The sequence below is a fragment of the Anser brachyrhynchus genome (assembly GCF_964034855.1).
Source record: "Anser brachyrhynchus genome assembly, chromosome: 16".
NCBI classification, from domain to species: Eukaryota; Metazoa; Chordata; class Aves; order Anseriformes; family Anatidae; genus Anser; species Anser brachyrhynchus.
Genome location: NC_137734.1, coordinates 9,313,407 through 9,331,631, shown reverse-complemented (window position 1 = coordinate 9,331,631; position 18,225 = coordinate 9,313,407). Strand labels below are relative to the sequence as shown.

At 37.8% G+C, this 18,225-nt stretch overlaps 1 protein-coding gene across 2 annotated transcripts in view; it reads left to right on the top strand.

The window, feature by feature from the left end:
• ARFGEF2 (ARF guanine nucleotide exchange factor 2) overlaps positions 1–18,225 on the top strand; it is a 61,261-nt gene that overhangs the window by 28,306 nt on the left and 14,730 nt on the right. For both annotated transcript variants that reach the window (XM_080558287.1, XM_080558286.1), the window contains exons 2-21: positions 3,864–3,894; positions 4,751–4,874; positions 5,626–5,772; positions 6,659–6,838; positions 7,301–7,520; positions 8,180–8,251; positions 8,543–8,691; positions 9,112–9,242; positions 9,776–10,010; positions 10,266–10,365; positions 10,593–10,732; positions 11,587–11,695; positions 12,190–12,391; positions 13,124–13,235; positions 13,825–14,030; positions 14,951–15,035; positions 15,132–15,303; positions 16,360–16,511; positions 16,698–16,826; positions 17,214–17,372. In XM_080558287.1, the coding sequence (XP_080414413.1) occupies positions 6,800–6,838; positions 7,301–7,520; positions 8,180–8,251; positions 8,543–8,691; positions 9,112–9,242; positions 9,776–10,010; positions 10,266–10,365; positions 10,593–10,732; positions 11,587–11,695; positions 12,190–12,391; positions 13,124–13,235; positions 13,825–14,030; positions 14,951–15,035; positions 15,132–15,303; positions 16,360–16,511; positions 16,698–16,826; positions 17,214–17,372 (2,412 nt within the window). In that variant the 5' untranslated portion in view covers positions 3,864–3,894; positions 4,751–4,874; positions 5,626–5,772; positions 6,659–6,799. The remainder of the gene's footprint in view (positions 1–3,863; positions 3,895–4,750; positions 4,875–5,625; positions 5,773–6,658; positions 6,839–7,300; positions 7,521–8,179; positions 8,252–8,542; positions 8,692–9,111; positions 9,243–9,775; positions 10,011–10,265; positions 10,366–10,592; positions 10,733–11,586; positions 11,696–12,189; positions 12,392–13,123; positions 13,236–13,824; positions 14,031–14,950; positions 15,036–15,131; positions 15,304–16,359; positions 16,512–16,697; positions 16,827–17,213; positions 17,373–18,225) is intronic.

Below are 18,225 nucleotides of genomic sequence, written 5' to 3'. Positions count from 1 at the left end.
AAGCCCCTCTGTGGAGCTCTGGGCATACACAGTTCTTAGCAAGCCTACTGAAACAGTCTGTATCCTGAAGAATTTCCAGTGGAGTACAGGCAGCGTGTATCACAGCAGTTCGTATGGGTGAAATGCTAATTGTGTACCCGGGTCTCTCAAAGAAAGACTCTCAGAACTATTAATCTTCCCCTACTAGGACTGGTTTTAATGACATACTATGCAGCCAGCCTGGTTCTGTGACATTTGATTGCCTAGGCACTTCCACGTACATATCTTTGAGCTTTGTAAGCAACAGAATTTGTTTAGTTTGTTAATTAATTTTTAAAAAAATCTCTTCAGCCATGCCTTCGCTTAGGAATCTATATATGTGTTTGTCTCGTGATAGAAATGACAAATGGCTAAAGTGAGTTTGTTTCTTGGTTTAGTAAAGCCTCTTGGCTGGCGTGCTTGGGGAGTGCTGGCACAAGGCAAGGTCTTGCTTCACTGTGGCAGCCTCCTGTAAAGGGCTCTCTCTACAGAGGGATAGAATCAATAAACATAGGATGTCTTTCTGCATGTTTGCTTTTTGTTTTAAATTTAAGGCAGCCTGGAATTAGGCAATGCAGTGGACTGTACCAAAAAAAAAAAAAAAAGGCTGTTTCTGCTGTGTGTTTGCATTGGCATTGCTTTCCAGTGTTCTGACAAGCTCTGGAACGACATTGCTCATGTCCTTGTGCTAACAAACTGCCGCTCTCTGCACAGGAACTGGTTTGCTTCCACTGGGATGAACCTGACCATTCATTAGCACGGGGTGCATCCAGCTGCAAGCCAGCAATTGTCCTTCCTTTTAATACGTAGGTTTCAATATATGCAAACTTAAACTGTCTAACGCAGAACAGGAGTTACTTTTGGCATGTGCTTCATGCCAAATGCTTTCATTGTGGCAAAGAAGCTCTGGAAGAAATGGCTGCAAGGCCTCGCTGGCTGCTCCAGCTGTGCTGGCTGGTGGGAGCGCCGAAAGGCTTGCACTGAGTGGGCAGCACGCGTGGTGCGTGGAGCTGAAGATGCTGCTGGTTGAAGCAGATGGAGGCATGCTTCTGCGGTCTGCCCTTGAAAGTACCAGGTAGCTCTAGTACCACAAGCACCAAGTGCAGGGTCAGCAGTGCCCTGTGAGGGCCAGAAGCTGACCTGTGTTGGGATCGCTCCGCTTGCAGGAGGAAGGGGCGCAGCCACAGACAAGAAGCGTGGCGGTGGCAGAGGGCTGCTGCAGGCTGGCTCTGCCTGGGCTGGGCTTGGCGACTGCCTCACGGTAACAGACTTCAGTTAGGCAACAGTTTGTTTCACTCGCTTTTGGTGGTCAGACCACCAAATGAGCTCTTTGAATGTAGAGATTTCCAAACGATTTTGATGCAATCAGTAGCAGGGGCATGCCTGTAACTTGTTTTTGTCTTTTCACTTACTCTTTTCTGCCAGCGTTATTTGGTAAAATGCTGTTGTTATGCAGACACTTTTATGCTGCTTTGGAAAACCCTTTATATAACAAAATTGTGGGGAACTTCACCAGAATTTGGTTAGATTTTTTTTTTGTTTTGTTATTTAATTTATGGAAGGTTTTGGAAAGTAAAATCATCATTGCTTTAATATGGGATACTATTCTTGTATTTTTTCTAGTGCAAGATCTAATATACCTATCTCAGTGAAGGTATTATTGAAATGTTAAACCTAAGATGGGCCTGGATCATGTGTCCTTAAGGCTAAAAGCTTCATTAAACTTGAGTTTAAAACAGTTTTTGCTATGTTGATTTACTAGTTAACAATATGAGGGGGAGGGTGATTTGTGTGAAAGAAAAAAAAGTCTTTCAGTTGTGTATAGAGAATTTTTTGGCGGTGCTGGTGGGGGAAAACACATCACTTGGTTACTCTATAAACATAGAATTGGGCACTTAGATTATTCTCAGCTATAGATGCCAATAATGAAACCTGTTTGCTTGTGCAGTATTAAATTTTACAAAACAACCTTTTATTTTCTTGGGTGGGCTCATTGCTCCATGTTTTTAGTGTAGTTTGATTTTTTTTTATACAAACAACTTAATCTCTAGTTGAGGAATTTTTACTTTGGAGAAAATGCAGTCATCTCAACCCCACCCCAAGCTGCCCTCCCAACAAGCTCGCCCTGTGCCTCCCCCAGGACAGCACGGCAGAGTGAAGGTAGTGCCTGTCGCCTTCAGCTCTCCTTCCAGCAGCTGAGTGCTTATAGAAGGAAGGATGCTAAACCCCAACTGACCCAAAGTTTGGGAGATAGCTTGCACTTTTTAGAGCCCAATTTAGTGGCAGAGGTGAGCAGGAGCAAATCTGGCTTAAGCAGCTGCAATGGTTATTGCTCAGGAGCTGAGAAATGGGGAGGGATAGGCAGAAGTGGTGACTTTTTTTTTTTTGTAAAAGTGAATAGCTTATTTTAGGCATGCTTGTTTGCATGATTAACTTAATTAGAAAACAGTGGACTTCTAAACAGAGCCATGACCCATGGTGGGTCTCTGACTCTTCAGTTTTGCTGTTGTCTATTCTTCCATCAAATTTGGGGTGATATTGTTCATTTGGCTCTACTTGCATCTTTTATTACTAATGGGTGTCATTCTGCTTCTTTCCTGACCCTGTTGGCCTTCGTTAATGAGAGAATATGGCAGACAGAGTAGAAAGTCCAAGTCCTAGATGTAGTGGCTTGTACTACGGTTTGTAGTTGTATGGGTTTCCTTGGCATTTTGCTTCCATTTTCTCTGTAAAACAGGAATAGTAGTGCTACAAAACTGGCATACTCTGCAAGGATTGATTCTTGTAATGCTCCTTGAACAAAAGGACTGTGCAAAACCCTATAATATGTATCTGTTGCAGTTCTTGTTCGTTAATATGTTTTGCGTATTGATGCTTTTGAGATGAAAGAAGTCACAGGCAGCACTGAAGTCACCTAACTCAGTACAGTCCAAAACATTGATTTCTTGCCAGGACTATGAAGAGCCAGCACTGAGTGATTGATCAGTTTCCAATAACCTTGCAGTTTAAACAAGTTTCGTAGGTATGGTAACTTGCAGGGGCATGAAGTTGGATGGGAGGGACAGGATTCCAGGTGGTATTAAAAATGTGCGTAGCTGTGCACCCTTACGGCATGTGCTGTATTTGCTCTGTGTCCATGTTCAGTTTGTGTCTGGTGTAGTGCAGTCTGTAATGTGCATCATGGTGATGCATTAGAAATCCTCAAAAAAAAACGTGCTAGGATCTTAAGGATTTGCTGGTGTTTGTAATAGAAATGAGGGATGCATTTTTCCCGTATTTACTCTTATAGAAAGCTCCCCAAAAGTATAATTTCAAAAAGAAGAAGGAGGAGAGGAAAAAAAAGCTGCTGGCAAGGTGCCAGCATCCATTTAATATTCCTTATCTCTGAGTAAGAGTTTGTTTATTCAGCTGATGTCATATTGTAAGGTTTGTCAGAAGCGAACTAACCAGCATTGTAGTTAACAGGAAGCTCTGATGCATTGAACTAATGGTTCCTGCAGCGGCTTAAAGACTTCCTTAAACCTGAGCTCTCTGTGATGTAGGCTTACCCTAAAAGAAAAATTATACTTGGGTTGTTAGTTTTTTTCTAAATATACCTTTTTATTAAGAATATTTAGGAAAAAAAGATAGCTTTTTCCTGTAGAAGTTGAGAGCTATGCCTTCCCGTAAATTTTGCAATTGTCTATGGTCTCTGGCTTGGGATGCTGAAGAAGTTACAGGAAAGGAGTAGCTAATAATGAAGTATAATGGTTTGAAACAGCTTTGCTTTATTACGCTTTCCATATTTGTGGTGATGTTATCAAAAACATCTTAGGTGTTAACGTCTGAATTTTTCTTTCTTCCAGATGAAATAAAAACAGAGCTGGAAAAGCAAAGGTAAATTATTAATTGCTGTAATTTGCAGGAAAGCATCAAGTTGAATAATTTGGGAGTGGAAATGTAAGAGTACATACAAGTTAGTGCAATGTACTTGTGAATATCCAGCTACTTACCTTTCTGCCATAAACATGATCTGGCCCATGTGTCCCAATTACACAATGTCTGTGGCTCTGCGTGCTCAAGCCATAACTGCCTTCTGAATTTCACTATGAAATAATTGCAAAACTTCTAAAAGGTGCTAATTTTTCACTTCCTGTTACTGTGCTTAATAGAGTCTGATAGAATACCTACTGTTCCTAATGATTTGCTGTGTTTGGTGGTATATGATCCTAATTACATACATCAAGAGTACCAATTTCAGTATTACTTATATTTAAATAAATTTTTAATTTAGATTTATGTAATCAAATTCCTTAAACTTTTTAAAAAATGTTTTAGAACAACACTTTTAAAAATCATGGCACAGTGCTAGGAAATGAGCCCCCAAAATGTTTATTTTTTTCCTTACTGTTTTTCATACAGGTTCTGTTTAAGTAATTCAGAGTAACTTTGGAAATTTTATCATTAAATTATTCTCCAGTATTACGGGTAGAGGGACAGTACTGGAGTGTAGTGGGGTAAGAGGTAAGCTGAAGGATAAATGGAAGAGGTCAGATGCAATATATGAAAATGTAAAGCTGTTTTAATGTGATTTTAAAGAAAATTGAACTTTCTAAAGAAAGCATGCATAAGAGAATACGTTACGCTTTTATGCTTCTGTATACTATTCAGCTTTAATCAGAAAAGAGAGGATGGATAGCTTGCTGTGATATATGTATTTAGAAAAATTAACAGTTCTTCTCCTCTGACCTAGAGAAGGCACTGTTGCTCCACCAAAAGCAAACTTCATTGAAGCGGATAAGTACTTCCTTCCGTTTGAGCTGGCCTGCCAGTCAAAGTCACCGCGCATTGTCAGTACTTCCCTGGATTGTTTACAGGTAAGCTTCAATTCGGACAGAGTGAAATGGAGTAACATGCAGTTACAAAAACCTTGCATGCTGTTGGCATTCTTTGAGCGCAGAAGGAATATTATCCTGAGAACATGCAGGTATGCAGATATCTGCTATGGGTGTTTGGATGCATAAACCATGCAAAACAGGTTATCATCACACTTGGCTCAAAGTGAATCTTGTGAAAGCAGGAAATGCACGTGTTGTTCTGTAGTGAAACAAACGTTCATTGAAGCTCATGGATGCTCACGTTATTCTGTAAAGACACTTCATCTGCCTTGCTTTGAAAGGTCTGTTTCCCATGGTGTCCCTTGTAATGCTGATGTGATGGGAGGTCGGACTTTGGGATTGTTCTACCTTGTTCCTCCTTAGATACTTAAAAAAAAAAAAAAAAAAAAAGGCAACTTGACCTTAGCTAACTTCTTGGGCATAACTTTTCTATCGTGAATAGGTACAAAGACTGACAAAAAAAAGTTTTGTCTGGTTGTAGTAGAAAGAAATATTCTGAGTGGCAGAGGAGTGTGTATTGCTTATTAAGTCCTGTTTTGTCCACGTGTGTGAACAAGACAAGTATTTAGGACCCAGACTACTGAAGGTGATAATTTTTATGATAAAGTTGGTTAAGTGAGGTATGCTGTTTACCCCCCTGTCGCCCTTCTTATGCTGTACTTAACTTTATTTTACTAAACAGTATGTGATTGTCTGAGTCATAGAACTAGCTTGTGTTCTTTTTACCTAGAAACTCATTGCATATGGACATATCACTGGCAATGCCCCAGATAGCGGAGCTCCTGGAAAACGACTGATTGACCGAATAGTTGATACAATTTGCAATTGCTTTCAGGGTCCTCAAACAGATGAAGGGGTACAACTGCAGATAATTAAGGTATTTTATTTGGCACATTTTGGCATGATTTTGATTTGCTATTTTTATCTCGGATTTTGTAACTGAAAAAAAATAAAAGTGAAATGCTGCTTAGCTAATGTCATAAGAAATGGAGAAACTGGGTCCTATGTTACTGAATTTAGGGAGGCTATCATAGCGTCAGAATTGATATGTGAAATTTTCTTTTGGTGAAGCAGAATATAATGGAGTAGTGTATAAACTTTGGTCCTACTTTCTGGAATGACCCCTGGACTGGAAACTTTATCTTGTAGAAATAGGACAGCTTGGTGTTCATCTTCTAGGTTAGTAATGCCCACGTTCATTAGGTCACTGAATTCCTATCACCCTTATACTATCACGCTGCGGAACTTCCAATTGAAGGCACTGCAAATGTAATGCAGTATCATGGACTGCTGTTCTAGTCTGTTCTCTTGTCCATTTTTCCAGAGAGCTGCAGCTCATCTTCTCAACAAGTCATAGGAGCACCAGTAGTGTGATCTGATTCTGGTATCTATGTGAGCTGATGTAGCTGAGATTAGAAATTGGTGAACTTTTTAATAACCTAATTTGATAACATTTTAGGCCAACTGTCCCTTTTACAGAAATGAAGCTATAAACCATAATAGTAACTGTTTAGGTTAGAGGAGGAATTTCTCACTGGAAAACTAATTCTGATAAAAACACTTTAACAGGTTAGGAGAGAACAAAGATATATCTAAGTTCTGTTAAATTTTCTTTTACTTGAAATGTGGTTTCAGAAAACTTGTATTTCTTTATAAAGAAGTCTTATAAAAAGATCTATGTTTCGTAACAAAACCACAGATTTTTATGGAAGACCTGCATGAAGTATATTGCCTCAGTTCTGTTGTTTTATGGAATTTTTCAGGCTCTCCTCACTGCGGTAACATCTCCGTATATAGAAATTCACGAAGGAACAGTTCTTCAAACAGTTAGAACCTGTTACAACATCTATCTGGCCAGTAAAAATCTTATTAATCAGACGACTGCCAAAGCTACACTTACACAGATGCTAAATGTCATTTTTACACGGATGGAAAATCAATCTGTATGTACCTATTACTTTTGCTTCTATCAAACATCTAGGCTTGACAAATGAATAGAATTTTTTTTTGTATAGGTCTGTCATTGTAGTTAGATATCTATTGATTTGAAATTTAAAACAACTGTTAAATCCTGCAGTGAAGCATATCGAAGTTAAGGAATTCGACCAATTGGTTAAAAATAACACATGAAACTTACTGCTGATAACAACGTTTCACATTGTAGTTTTTGCTGAACAGCTTTCTACAAACAAATGATGAATTGCTTTTAAAATGAACTAGATACCAGAGTGGCTAAGCTAAAGCAAGTGTTTCTGACTGGAGCGGCCGAGTGATGGTATCTTCATTGTTGTTTTTTTTCCTCATTAGCACATGAATTCTCACAGGAATATTGGCTAACATAGGCATTTATTTTTCCTTATCATGTTTTCTGCCTTACGTTAACTTTATCGTAATGCTTTCTTAAGGTACAAGAATCCAGAGAAATAGAAAAAACAAATCAGCAAAAATCCCAGTCTCCTGCAACTCAAGTGGTGACCAGGTCTCCAAAGATTGGTCAGTTAAAGCGCAACCATCAGGAAGGCAAATGTGCTGCTCCTCTAAGTGTAGAATTAACTAACGGTGAGCCTGAGAGAACAGAATATGGAAACTTGAAGTCAGGGCAGGATCTGATTCCTTCAGCATCAGGTGAACAAGTAGTGCTTTTGGTTACGTTTCTGTTGGAAATTGTTCTCTTACGTTATTTTTGGGAGAAATGATTGGGGTTATTGGCTGAAATCATATTTGCATCTTCTTGGTAGCTATTGAGAGTATACAGGCCATCATTACATATTATCTGCAACATTATAATCATTGAAGAAAAGGTCTATGTTTGCCCTAGAATTCTAGTAGAACTATATATAGTTTATGTATATAGAATTATACTGGAATTTGACTTGATTAGTTAGATAAAAGCGAAGGAAAGGAGAGAGGATAATCGTGGTACACCTAAGGTGACAGAATTACTTTGAGATAATTGAAGTGTCATGGTAAAAAATAATGTATATTATGAAGACGTTATCATATCCTTATACTGTATCCAGTTTAGGAAAGTATATGAAAGAATAAAAAATTCCTGAGAATTGATAAATACAAATGACAAAACTGCTGCATTAAAAATATCAGTGCTTTGATTTAAATTAAGGAAATAAAATAAGTGAGTATTTTTATGTGGCCTCTTGGAAATGGTTTTAAATGAGAGGTAGTGAAGAAAATCTACAACTTTTAACCCTTCTGCCTCTGTCCCCTTTCTTCTTTATCTTCCTAAACAAAAGTACAAAATTCAAAAATTATCTCTGTTTTATCAGACGAAACAACTGATGGAGGAAAGGAAATGGTTAAAGGCATCTTGGAAGATGTAGTCGAGTCAGCTGTGAAAGGTAGTGAAATCTTCTGAAGTAAAATAGATGCATGCATATTGCAAAATATTTTATTCCTCATTATAAAAGCATACTTTTTTATTATTACTAATAAGTATCTTGTAAAGAACACCTACTAAAGCAGTAAGAACAGTCTTTCGTTGTCTTACAGGATTCCTTTTTTGCTCATAACTGAAAAATTCTTCTAATTTATTAGTGCTCCTTCTGTCTCAGTCAATTGTAGAGCTTCACAAATGTCGTGGGACAAGCTCAGTGGGTGATTTCAATTGTATTTTTCTTTTTCTCCTTTAGCGGCTGAAGAGAAACAGGTAACAGAAATGGTTAAGGCTCTACCTGCGGTAGAAACTGCAGATACTGCTCTTTCTGTCTCTAGTAACGAAAATGTACAAACAAACGGGATTCCAGATGATGGACAATCTGTTTCCTCCACTGATAACCTGGTAAATAACTTCACCGGATGCCTGTGTATGGATAGAAATGAGAAATATTTTTTTTCACACCAACTAATACAGTGGAATTTGGGGGAGGGAAGGAACAGAAGCTTTAATGTGTGTGTCCTTCTTTGGTTTAAAAGGGGAAGCAGCAACTCCAGCTTAGGTAGATGTTGAAAATAACTGTTCTAAAATTTATTGTTAATTGTATTTTAATATTGGAGGAAAGAGGGAAAGGCAGTCAACATGTGTTTAAAAAAAAAAAAAAGATCAGATCACTTGTATTCCCATTTAGGGTTTCATTTATGCCTTCACAAGTGTATCTTTTTTTTAATCAGTAGCTATTTCTCAGAAGAGCTGTAGAATCTTCCCAATTGCTTTGTTCATTTGTTTCATTGAGAATCTAATGTTTTATTTCTTGCTCTTTAGGAAACAGATGTATCTGGACATCAAGCTGCTGCCAAATTTTCCCATGTTCTACAAAAGGATGCCTTCCTTGTCTTCAGGTCACTGTGCAAGCTCTCCATGAAACCACTTGGTGATGGACCACCAGATCCCAAGTAATGAGATTGTATTCATTACATTCTCCTCTCTAGATAGCTTTTGGAGACAGAGGGAGTGCAGTGAAGTAGTTGCTGTATACTAAAGCAGGTATTCAGAATTCACCTGTCAGGCCCTTGTTTCAGTTAGCTTGATGAATCTAAGATTGAAACTTCCTTCATGCTACTAGAAATGTAATACTTGAGGGATTATTTTTTGTGTGTGTTATAGGTTTATTAACCATATCAGTTGAAGTGGCCTTAACTATAGTGTTTGTGAAGGGTTTCATTTTTTTGAGGGCAGTGGTGTTAGGGCAGGAATCCTTTTTAGTAGGATTGAATTGCAAGTATCTACTATCCAAGTCCAAGTTGTTAATATTCCTGGCAAATTTCTAAATGAAGATCATAGCTGTTGTCCAGCATCACTTGCAGGATGGTTTTTTTTTCCCCTCTTGAAATGGCTTGAAATAGCAGTGTTTTTTTCTTGATGTGGAAGAAGTACACAAGTATTTATTCAGAGATACAATAACTCTTTAATGTTGAATTTTTTCTAGATCCCATGAATTGCGTTCTAAGATAGTGTCTCTTCAGCTTCTTCTCTCAGTACTGCAGAATGCTGGTCCAGTTTTCAGGACACATGAAATGTTCATCAATGCAATAAAGCAATACCTTTGTGTAGCGTTATCTAAGAATGGAGTCTCATCTGTTCCTGATGTATTTGAGCTCTCTCTTGCCATCTTTCTCACGCTTCTCTCAAATTTTAAGACCCATTTAAAAATGCAGATCGAGGTGAGAAACTTTTATCATTTTAATGATGCTCTAGTTCTTAAATAAGGATACTGCCATGATAAAAATCCAGTTGGATCTTAGAAGTAAATGTTTTAGTTTTGTTGGCTTAGTAAACTGATAAATTACTGCTAAATTTGAATTCTAGTATGCAAGAGAACGCTTTTCAAGAGAAATTACTGAGTAGAAATGAATTTGCACACTTGATATAGTTCCAAAAAGTTTCAGATCAAGTCCTTTACTGCATTTATTTTGCAGGTGTTCTTCAAAGAGATCTTCTTGAATATTCTAGAGACTTCCTCAAGCTCATTTGAACACAAATGGATGGTGATTCAGACTTTAACTAGAATTTGTGCAGGTATTTCTATTGTGAAAAGCAGATACTTCCTCTGGCAGCAGAGGAAAATTATTTTGAAGACAAATGCTACATATAATGTTTAAGAAATTTTGTGAAAAAATTAATTTGATCCCATAGTGCTTGGGTTAAATGTCTGTGTTAACCCTTGCTGCCTGCTCAAACTGTGTTTCCTTTTAAAAACGCTGTTATGCTGAACTCTAATTCTTGCACTTTCATCTATTTTCTAGATGCCCAGTGTGTAGTGGATATTTATGTTAACTATGACTGTGATTTAAACGCTGCTAATATATTTGAACGCCTTGTAAATGATTTGTCCAAAATCGCACAGGGACGAAGTGGGCATGAATTGGGAATGACACCTTTGCAGGTAAGAATAACACTTCTGAAGACAAGGTACAGATTTTGTTTTCTGTAAATGATGATATCTCTACATTATTGATACTTCCAGTGGTTTGCATGGTTCATAATCTACTGATGTTACTTATTAGTTAGCTGCGTTAGATAAGTTACAACTGGATGATGAAGCAATATGATGGATTTACTTGGATTGACTGTGTGTGTTTTCATTGTGATACTGAACTTGTTCTGGGCTCTTTTGTTGGCCTGCCAAGGGAGAGAGAATCAAATGAGCCACCTTCTGTTTTACCCAATGACTTTTCTCCTGAGATTTATGCCTCAGCAGTACCTTCATCTTGAGTGCACCTCATTCTTTTGATTAGAATTGCATCAGTACTTGCTGGATTATTTTTTTTTCTGCGTTCATTTAACCAGAAAGTGGAAGCAATACCAAGAGACTTTTGCTTCAGTGTTTGAATAAGACTGTTCACTGAACAGCTAAGGTAGTGAGACACTTGTCTTGTTTGTGGAGAGATCTGATGCTATATACTTGCTGTATGTTCTTAATGATTCATACAACAACAGAGCTGCATATAGAATTGGTGTATATCATCCTCTGGTTGTACTTACTAGTTGGCAGTAGACCATCTGCAGAAGCAGCAGGAATGTGGCGTCAGTCTGGTTATGGTTGTTTTTGACCTGGATGTATCCAGCCTAAATAGTCAAGGGACAGAAATTTACTTTCTGTAATCAATAGGTCTTCCGCTAACTGATAAACTTATTAAGATGTGAATGGTGTGATGTAATGCATCCTAAAACTATAATATATTGTGTATATATAATGTGTATTGCTTTTTGTTTTTTGTTGTTGTTGGATATTTTTAGGAACTAAGCCTGAGGAAAAAAGGACTTGAATGTTTGGTTTCTATTTTAAAGTGTATGGTAGAATGGAGCAAAGACCTTTATGTGAACCCCAATCATCAGGCTAGCTTGGGTAAGATGGTTTGTTTAAGTAAGTTTGTCCCTGTGTTTCCTTATGGTTTGAAAGTCATTCAGCAGTGTAGATGCTATGTTTTTGCGTGACAAATTGTTTATAAAAGTAAAATATTTTTACAGATGGTTATTAGTGATGTTGCAGTAACTGATTCTTTGAACGTCTGGCTCAAATAACCAGATTCTGTTTTAAGACTATTAGCCAGGCCATTGTCAACACTAGAAAAGCTGATTTATGTAGAGCAAGAAATGTGACAAATCTTACAGTTGCGAGGTTGAAGTGCAAGTTTTCTCCATAGTTGCTAATGCTCTTTTTCCTTTTGCTGAACTGTTTTAGAATTGCATCCATATAGCTTATTCACGTAGTGTAGACTGTCAAAAAGTAAACCTACTCAAATAAGAATTTTGGCTCATAAACATCTAGTAGAAGTTTTTCTGACTAAATGTTTTTTTTGCTGAACAGGATGACTTAAGTCTCTCCGTGTTTATAAATAGGTTCGTACAAACCATCTGAACAGGAAATGGCTGAAGGGAAATGCCTTGAGAGTGGAGGGAGACGGAGTAGTGTCAGTTCCTTGGACTCCACGGTGTCATCAGGAGTTGGAAGTGTTGGTACCCAGACCTCTGTCCCAGATGACCCTGAGCAATTTGAAGTCATCAAACAACAAAAGGAAATAATTGAACATGGGATAGAGCTGTAAGTTCAGTATGAGAAGAAAATAAAAACTTGCTAGTAAAGAAATGATACATACAACCATATTGTTTCTTCTGGTCTTAGACAGTCACACGTGCAGGGACACAAGTTGATTTTAATCTGGAAGGCTCTTGCCTACTGCTGTCAAAACTAACACTGGAGGCTGTCATGGTTAAAAAGGAATCCAGTGAAATCTTGGGTGGAGTGGGGTGTGGTTTCACAGCTTTCCTTTGTGCTGGTTCAGCCACACAAGAGAGAAAAGTGTGTATGTATACACCTAGATAGAAACTGATCTGAGCGGACAGGCTTAAAATTGTCTTCTAGCTCTTAAACCATTTGTTGTCTATTATTGAAACAGTTGTAATTAAATGATTTTTCCAGCAATAGTTTATTTCTGTTTCATTTATTTGGAGATCTTTGCCTATAAATGTTACAAACAGCGACATTTTTAATGTTTCATGGAAATTCTCCAATTTCAGGTATTTCAAATAGTCAGTTTTTAATGGTAGCAGTAACTTATAACCTTATTAGCAACTGAATGTACCTTATGAGATATAGCCTGTTGCGTGATACAGCTCTTGTATTTATTGCATGTTCTTTGTCCTTTTCCTAACTTTGAAAAAGACAAAACTGCAAGTCAGTGTTTGGTTTATAACAGCTCTTTAAAACTAAAACATTATTGGCGGGGATGTTTTCAATTGTATCTATCACCTTTCTCCCTGTTTTTGTGAATAGGTTTAACAAAAAACCAAAGAGAGGAATACAATATCTGCAGGAGCAGGGAATGCTTGGTACTACAGCAGAGGACATTGCACAGTTTCTGCACCAAGAAGAACGTCTCTGTTCTGTAAGACTATGGGCAACATAAGATAATTCATAATGTTTTAACAAGAATACTCTTGCCCCTGTCATCGTCTGATATTTGTGTATGCACTCAGAGTTCATATTTAATTAAAAGATAACTAGAAACTAAGGGCTCTAATGAATATACTTAATTCCAATGCTGCTTTCTCTTTACTTGCTGTCCCAGGCTTTTTAGTAAAGCAATTGTGTTTACAATAAAGTGCTGAAGGGGTCCCCATAAACAGGAACACATGGCTTTATATATATATCTACATTAGCAATATCTTGCTAGCAAAGGAATATCATGTGCCGCAGTGGCAAAGCATTCTCCACTGCATGTGAAATTGGGTGCAATTCACCTTTCCTTGGCCCTCCAGTAATGCAGAATTCACCATGGGGAATGAGGGAAGCAAGAATATGCAAGCTAAATCCATTTTCTACTGAGACTGGTTTCTTGGCATCCTTGTAACGGTTGCTCTGCCTGCTTAGTGAAGTCTTACAAAACTCACTGGTGTGCAACTCTTGTACTCTGAACTTTATTGCGAAGCTGGCAGTTGGATTACACAGTAATAACTGTCTCTTGTGTTTTTTAGACTCAAGTAGGGGAATTTCTTGGGGAAAGCAACAAGTTTAACAAGGAAGTGATGTATGCCTATGTAGACCAGCTTGATTTCTGTGGGAAAGACTTTGTCTCTGCTCTACGTATATTTCTGGAAGGCTTCCGGCTGCCAGGTGAAGCCCAGAAGATTGATAGATTAATGGAGAAGTTTGCTGCTAGATATATTGAGTGCAACCAACGGTAAATCAAAACCTTTGTATTGGATAAGTACCTGAAAAATGGCTGTTTTGTTCATGGCCCTTAGCCATAAGGTATAACTCCCACTCTTACCGGGTCGGGTATTTCTACAGGTCTGTGTGGGAGAGCAGTTCTTGTTACTTACATTGCTGCAGGACATCTTCATCAGCTAGGTAAAACATATAGAAAGCGTATGGATGGCAGCATTTCATTATTTTCCAAACACTTCCTAGAAGGAATTACTGGAAGAGGGAAGCCCTAAGTATGTTAAATTGTCTGTGTGTTAGCTATTCTGGTTTTTGATAAATGTGGGTTAGTCAAGAGTAAACAACAGCAATGAGCAATAGTAACTGCTAAACTAAAAATACATGGCTTAAATAACTGATAAGATATTACATATGTTTTTTGCTTGCAATTACATGCTGAACAAAGATGCATGTATGTTAGTTGACATCAAGGAGACAGTGTTTTTGTTTCTAATGCAATAAACAAACTAGCACTGATGTTTTGCTAGGTGTTCATGTTTAATTGATTCCCATTCTGTAGTCCTGTTGGTGTATCACAGGGTATGGTTTTGTATAATTCTTGATGAATCCCTGGGAGTGAAAAATAGGCTGTTGCTCAGCTTTTATATGGTGAGCCAAAGAAGGATAAAATATAATCTTTTGGGAGTGCCTTTGAAAATCCCCTAGTCATCATTTGTATCCAGCTTTGCAAAGATGTTGCTTTTAGGTTTTAAGGTACAAATAAAAACAAAAAAAAATTTGGGGCTTCATGCGTTTCTGAAGACTAACTTGAGTCTATGATCTATTTAAATACATATTGCTTCTGGGTATTTTTCTTGCATGTTGAAATAGAGCTAATGGATAGAGGAATTAAGCCTATTAATAACCTGATTTGTTTTTCCCTCTTTCCTCTCATAGGCAAACACTTTTTGCTAGTGCTGACACTGCTTATGTTTTGGCATACTCTATTATAATGCTGACTACAGACTTGCACAGTCCACAGGTAGAAATCAAAAACAAACAAAAACAGACTTGTAAAAGTTCAGACTTCCTTGGAACTTGGCATGCAAAGTCTGATACCTTGATTCTTTTTTTACAGGTAAAGAATAAAATGACAAAGGAACAATATATTAAAATGAATCGAGGAATCAATGACAGTAAAGACCTTCCAGTAGAGTATTTATCCACGATCTATGAAGAAATAGAAGGAAAGAAAATTGCTATGAAAGAGACAAAAGAATACGCAATTACAACCAAGAGTAGTAAACCAAGTAAGAAGGAACTAGAAACTGGAATGACCACAGTATTCTGAACTATTGCATTAACTTTCAGAATGGCATAGTGCAGTTCAGATCCCTTTTGAAAAAACTTTGTGCAATAAATAAATTAAATTTAGAATGCTAATATCCATATCTGGAATGAAACTGTCTCAGTTATTGATTAATGCAGCTTCTTCCATGATGGAAACATAACTGTGTGAGTGCATCCAGCACCATTGCAGAGAGGCACTAGAAACTGTAATGTTTTTTTTAATGGAAGTGTGAGGGAAGTGGTAAAATAAGGTGGTAGCGCTTGCTTTGCTAATTAGCAAAATGTTAGACAGCAGGTATGCTTTTGTTTCCTTATCAGTAGCATGGCATAGTTCAAAGGCTGATAAATGTTACAGTCTCGTTATGTCACATTATGATAATGTTTGAAAGAGACTTATGCATGTAGTGTATTTGTAGAAACCATTATCTCTGGTTGTACTCTGCTTCCTCAGGATAGTGGCTATTCATTTAATTCTATTTAGCGAATTCTGAATCTTCAGCATAGCGCTTTTCTGGTGTTTTTGTGCCACTTGCAAGTTTCCTAGATCAGAACAGGAATAGAATTTATCTTCTTAAAAAGTGAAGTTGCAATCTTTAGTGTAAGGGTAAAGAAACACAGTTAGTAATTTGTTCTTCAAATTGGTGATAGCCGGTTTTGTACTGAGCATGTCAGCCTAAGCAATGAAGCATTTTCCATCCATTTTTATAAGCGGCGTGACTTGACTTGATAGAGTATGCCTCTCTGATTTCCAATGATTAGGTCACAACACATGGCATATAATAAATTGCTGAATTAATTGCATTGTGTAGAATAAAGTCTTAAGTTGGCGTGTGGTTTTTAGTAGTAGAGCACCTTGCTTGTGACCTATGACAGCTTCCTGAATTCTAACACTTGTGGAAGACACATTTGGATTCTGTTTGGAACACCTTCATATAACTTTTGTGATACTCAATAAGAAGATGTGGATTGTGCTGTTATGAAAACAAACCAATGCATCTGTGTGGTGTTTCCCTTAGGTGTAGCTAATGAGAAGCAGCGGAGGCTGTTGTACAACTTGGAGATGGAACAAATGGCTAAAACTGCTAAAGCTCTCATGGAGGCAGTAAGCCATGCAAAGGCTCCTTTTACTAGTGCCACTCATCTGGACCATGTCAGGCCCATGTTCAAAGTGAGTGTGTGAAATTAACCAAGTGTTTTCATTGCTAAGAGTTTCAAGCATTGAAAAAAAGTGGGGAAATGACTTTGAGAGAATGTAACACATGGGTTTTATTTTGGATATATTTTGTCCATGTTGTGCAGTGTTTTGGGCTAAACTCTTAGCAAATTCCTGAACTTTGTTTCTTCCTTTCTTTAGCTTGTATGGACGCCATTGTTGGCAGCTTACAGTGTTGGTTTGCAGAACTGTGATGACACAGAAGTTGCATCCCTTTGTTTGGAAGGAATACGATGTGCAATTCGAATAGCCTGTATCTTCGGAATGCAGGTTTGTGTGATACTGAGCATGGGGATTGCTAATGTAGGCAGTGTAGATTCTGGGAGGGAGATGGAGGAATGGAATGGGGAATTGCAAATAACTTGCAAAGAGAAAACAAAGCTTACATACGTTGTTGAAATGGTCAAATAAAACACTACCATCTCTTTTTAGTTGAAGATCTTTAAATGTTAAAGCTTTTCTCAAATTCTGCTTGCCTTTTATTGCCAAGTCCTGTTAAGAGCATTTGCCAGCTTGCTTACTGTTTTCATTGTGCTGAAAAGTGTTCTAATATAGTCACTGACTACGTAGAAGAAAATTGCATAGGCATGCTGGAGAAGTATCCTTCTGTAGCTCTTCAGAGACTTGATTACAATGACTTGTTTCTCTGTCTCATAGCTTGAACGAGATGCTTATGTACAGGCCCTTGCTCGGTTTTCCTTGTTGACCGCCAGTTCCAGTATTACAGAAATGAAACAGAAGAACATAGATACAATTAAGACACTTATTACAGTCGCTCACACAGATGGCAACTATCTCGGGAACTCTTGGCATGAGGTAAAAATTTGAATAGCTTAAGTAGTGCAACTGCATTGTCCTTTGAAAACTTGCAGGATTTTGCTGTTTTGATTTGCTCACTACTTTCAGTCTTTAGTAACTGCATCTACCTCCCAGGATGTATCAGAACTCTGCTTGAAATATCAATGCAAGTGCATTATTTTGTTTATTTAAAAAAAAAAAAAGGCGGGAGAGGGGAGGACGCTAATTTTTTTTGGTAGGCTCTCTACACACTGTGTAACCAGTATTATAATGTTGATAGGTACATTTGATATGGAATTAAAACCATACTGAAACTGCATTTGACTTCAGGGAATCTTGCACAGAAACTATTACCTTCTTATTCATATAAACAAAAACACTCCACCTCACAGCTCCAGACTTCTCTGTGCAGTGGTTGGGTACTTCTACACCACAACTGAGTGAAGAATCGTGGCCAGAATAATTTAGTGCGGGACAGACAAGGATAATCTATCAGGATCATGTATATTTTCATAAAGCATGTTTTCCAGAAACTCTTCAATCAGATACAAATCTGTGATGCTGCTGAAAGGGTCATTCCTGCTGCGTTAATTTCTCTGGCACTAGTCTTTGGCTGCATGGTGATAGGAGCCAAAAGGGACTCTAGCTGACAAGTCACTTGGATGTGGTTTAAAGTACACCCCTACAAATGCTTGTGCCAGTAAAAGGGATGTTTCAGTGGGGGTGTAAGGAAAGAAGAGAAGGTCCCTTCTGTGCCTATAGCAAGGCACAGCAGTGGCATTTTCACTATGTGCACTGAACATCATGGCACAGTGGCAGCTGCAATGATGCAATCTTTTCATCTCTGGAATGGTGAAGCTGTTCATAGTTT